At 35.5% G+C, this 2463-nt stretch overlaps 1 protein-coding gene across 1 annotated transcript; it reads left to right on the plus strand.

Annotated features, from left to right (window-relative positions):
- The first annotated feature begins 459 nt into the window (after nucleotides 1-459).
- On the plus strand, nucleotides 460-1547 carry LOC104811353. The gene is given in 2 exon segments (XM_010538015.2): nucleotides 460-942; nucleotides 945-1547. Coding segments are annotated over 2 exon segments (660 nt in total). The 5' UTR covers nucleotides 460-621; the 3' UTR covers nucleotides 1284-1547.
- Nucleotides 1548-2463: the final 916 nt, after the last annotated feature.

Raw genomic sequence — 2463 nt, forward strand, 5'->3', positions numbered from 1 at the left:
ACAAATTTAATCAAAGGTTTAATAGATACGAAAGTAGATTATTTTGTCAGTTTTTGTTTCGACATTTAAATATTTTTATTTTTATAATTTATAATTTTTAGGTACAGAAGAATTCCATACGTTATCCTCTGAAATTCATACAATAGAAAAAACTAATTAAATATCTTGCATAATTTTGATAACACGAATTTAACGAAAAATAAAGTAAATCTCTAAACCGGACGAAGAAGGTAAAATTCCCGGTTAAGGACTCCAACGATGACGGAATTTATACCACGCAGACTCATTTGCCCTCTGTCCCTTTTTCTCAGTTCCGTAAACTTCTCACTTTCCCGAAAAAATCAGAGAAATGCAGGAAAAAGAGAAAAACATTCCGATCAAGAAGCGAGCAATAATGAAGGAACAAACAACGGAAGATTCATCATCACCTCTCATTTCGAGAGCCAAACTGGTTTTTTCTTGAATTCGATCGACAAAGAAGCATCTAGTCTCATCTCCCAACTAAATCTGCGACACGAAAGCGAGCAATTTCAATCTGCGAAGAGACTCTACAAATTCTGCTTCGCGTATTTCCAGAATTCCTTAGTCCGATTGCTCCTCGAATTGTATCGTAGCAGTTCGATGGGCAAACCCGAGATCGCGTCGACATCGATTTCGCTGCTTCGTGCCCTTCTCACTTGTATATATATAGCAGGGCCGAATCAATCTGTCTCGTTTTGCGACTCCCATCATCAAACGCTTCTCATCTCTTGCCTTGTGATGCAAGAAACCCAAGATTCGGACATCGAGATTCTCTCGAGGATCATGTCTGTGGTAGCGTCCGAGGTTTTAATATCGGACAAAAATGGCTGGGACAAGCTAAGCGTTTGTATCGTCTCCGTTGCGGATTCTGATCTTCGAAAGGCGTTTCTCTTCGTCCGTGACTTGCCGCCGATCTAGAAAACTTCATGATCGTCATTTTGCAGAGACCTTTTCCAGAAATCTTGAACGCCCTTTTGAACATAGAACGAAGGAATGCCAAAGACTGGAGCCTGGCATTGCAAACGGGTATCAAGATGGCGATTCAGCTCATGGACACTGTTAGAAGCGATTTGGTGGGGAGCATTATGTATGCGATCTATAACTCGGCGAGTAAACTTTTGAAGCAAGAAAAGGAAGAGGTTTTGCAATTAGGGCTTCAAGAATTCGAGATGAATTTGAGGGAATACACTTTTCTGCACGATTCGGAGCAATGCGCACTCTTGTTCGAGTTTACCTCAAAGATGGGTAAAATGACGCCGTAAAGAAGATTTTCAGGTTCTTAGACTTGGTGAGCACTCTTTGATGTCATTTACAAGTTTTTGGGTGAAAAACGGTTTATGAATTTTGCCACATTGCCAATTAGATTTAGGAAATTTCTTGATTTACCAATTACGTTTTGTTTTTCTTTGATTTCCTCTCAATGCAAAGATTTGAACTTGCACTCAGAATTTGGGGTTGTAAAAGCAAGTGCTAATTGTTCACATAGGTTTCCAAAAATGCGGGGTTGAATGGCAACATTTCATAAAGTTGGGGAAATTTTGTGATATTCTTTGAAAAATAGGGGTGTTGAATCATTTACCCTTTCAAATGCAATTTGGAATGTGATTGAATTTAATGTCAATTAAAGCTTATGTCAGATTTTAAGTTGATGGAAGAGTTGTCGTATTTGGTATTTAATCAAGGCTCTTGCATCATTTACCAAACTAAATCGAAGAAAACCAAACCAAATCTAACCAGGCTTCTTCAAAATTGATCAAACACAAAACCGAATCAAAACGAGGCGAAAACAAATAAACTCAATTGGATTCATCCAATGAAAAAAAAACAGATTGATTTTCACCAAACTCAACTCTAATTGGGTTTGTTTGGACTAGGCAAAAAAAACCTTGAATTTTTTACAAGAATTTTCGGATAACCGAAGGAATGAGATACGATATCGAGTAATGATATTGAAATATCCGAAATTTCAGGTTCGGTTATGAGATATTGTTTCGCGGATACAAAATTATAGTTTAACTTTCAGGATTTAAAGGCACTTACGAATATCTTTACGTATCTAATCTTTTTTATCATTATTTAAATTAATTTTAATATAATTGCTCTTTTTTACTAGGCATTAAGAAATAAATCTATTAAATTTGTTCCATTCGTTGTCTCATTTGATTTTAATTGTTATATATAGATATTTTTTGATACATTTATGATTTATGATATATTTTTATAAATTTTGTATCGATTTTAGATATAAATACGTTTTGAATTGACTTGGAAAGAATTTGAAAATCTTTGAGTTGGGGTTCTTGATTATTATCTCACAGATTTTTTAGTCCAAAATATCCAACTTTACGAATTGCCTGGAACTTATAATCCGACATTCAGGTTTATACCCTAGAATCTCTCGAATACATGACTCATGTATCTTTCGACCTGGAAAACTATATA

This window comes from Tarenaya hassleriana, unplaced genomic scaffold, assembly GCF_000463585.1.
Source record: "Tarenaya hassleriana unplaced genomic scaffold, ASM46358v1 Cleome198, whole genome shotgun sequence".
Lineage (NCBI taxonomy): Eukaryota > Viridiplantae > Streptophyta > Magnoliopsida > Brassicales > Cleomaceae > Tarenaya > Tarenaya hassleriana.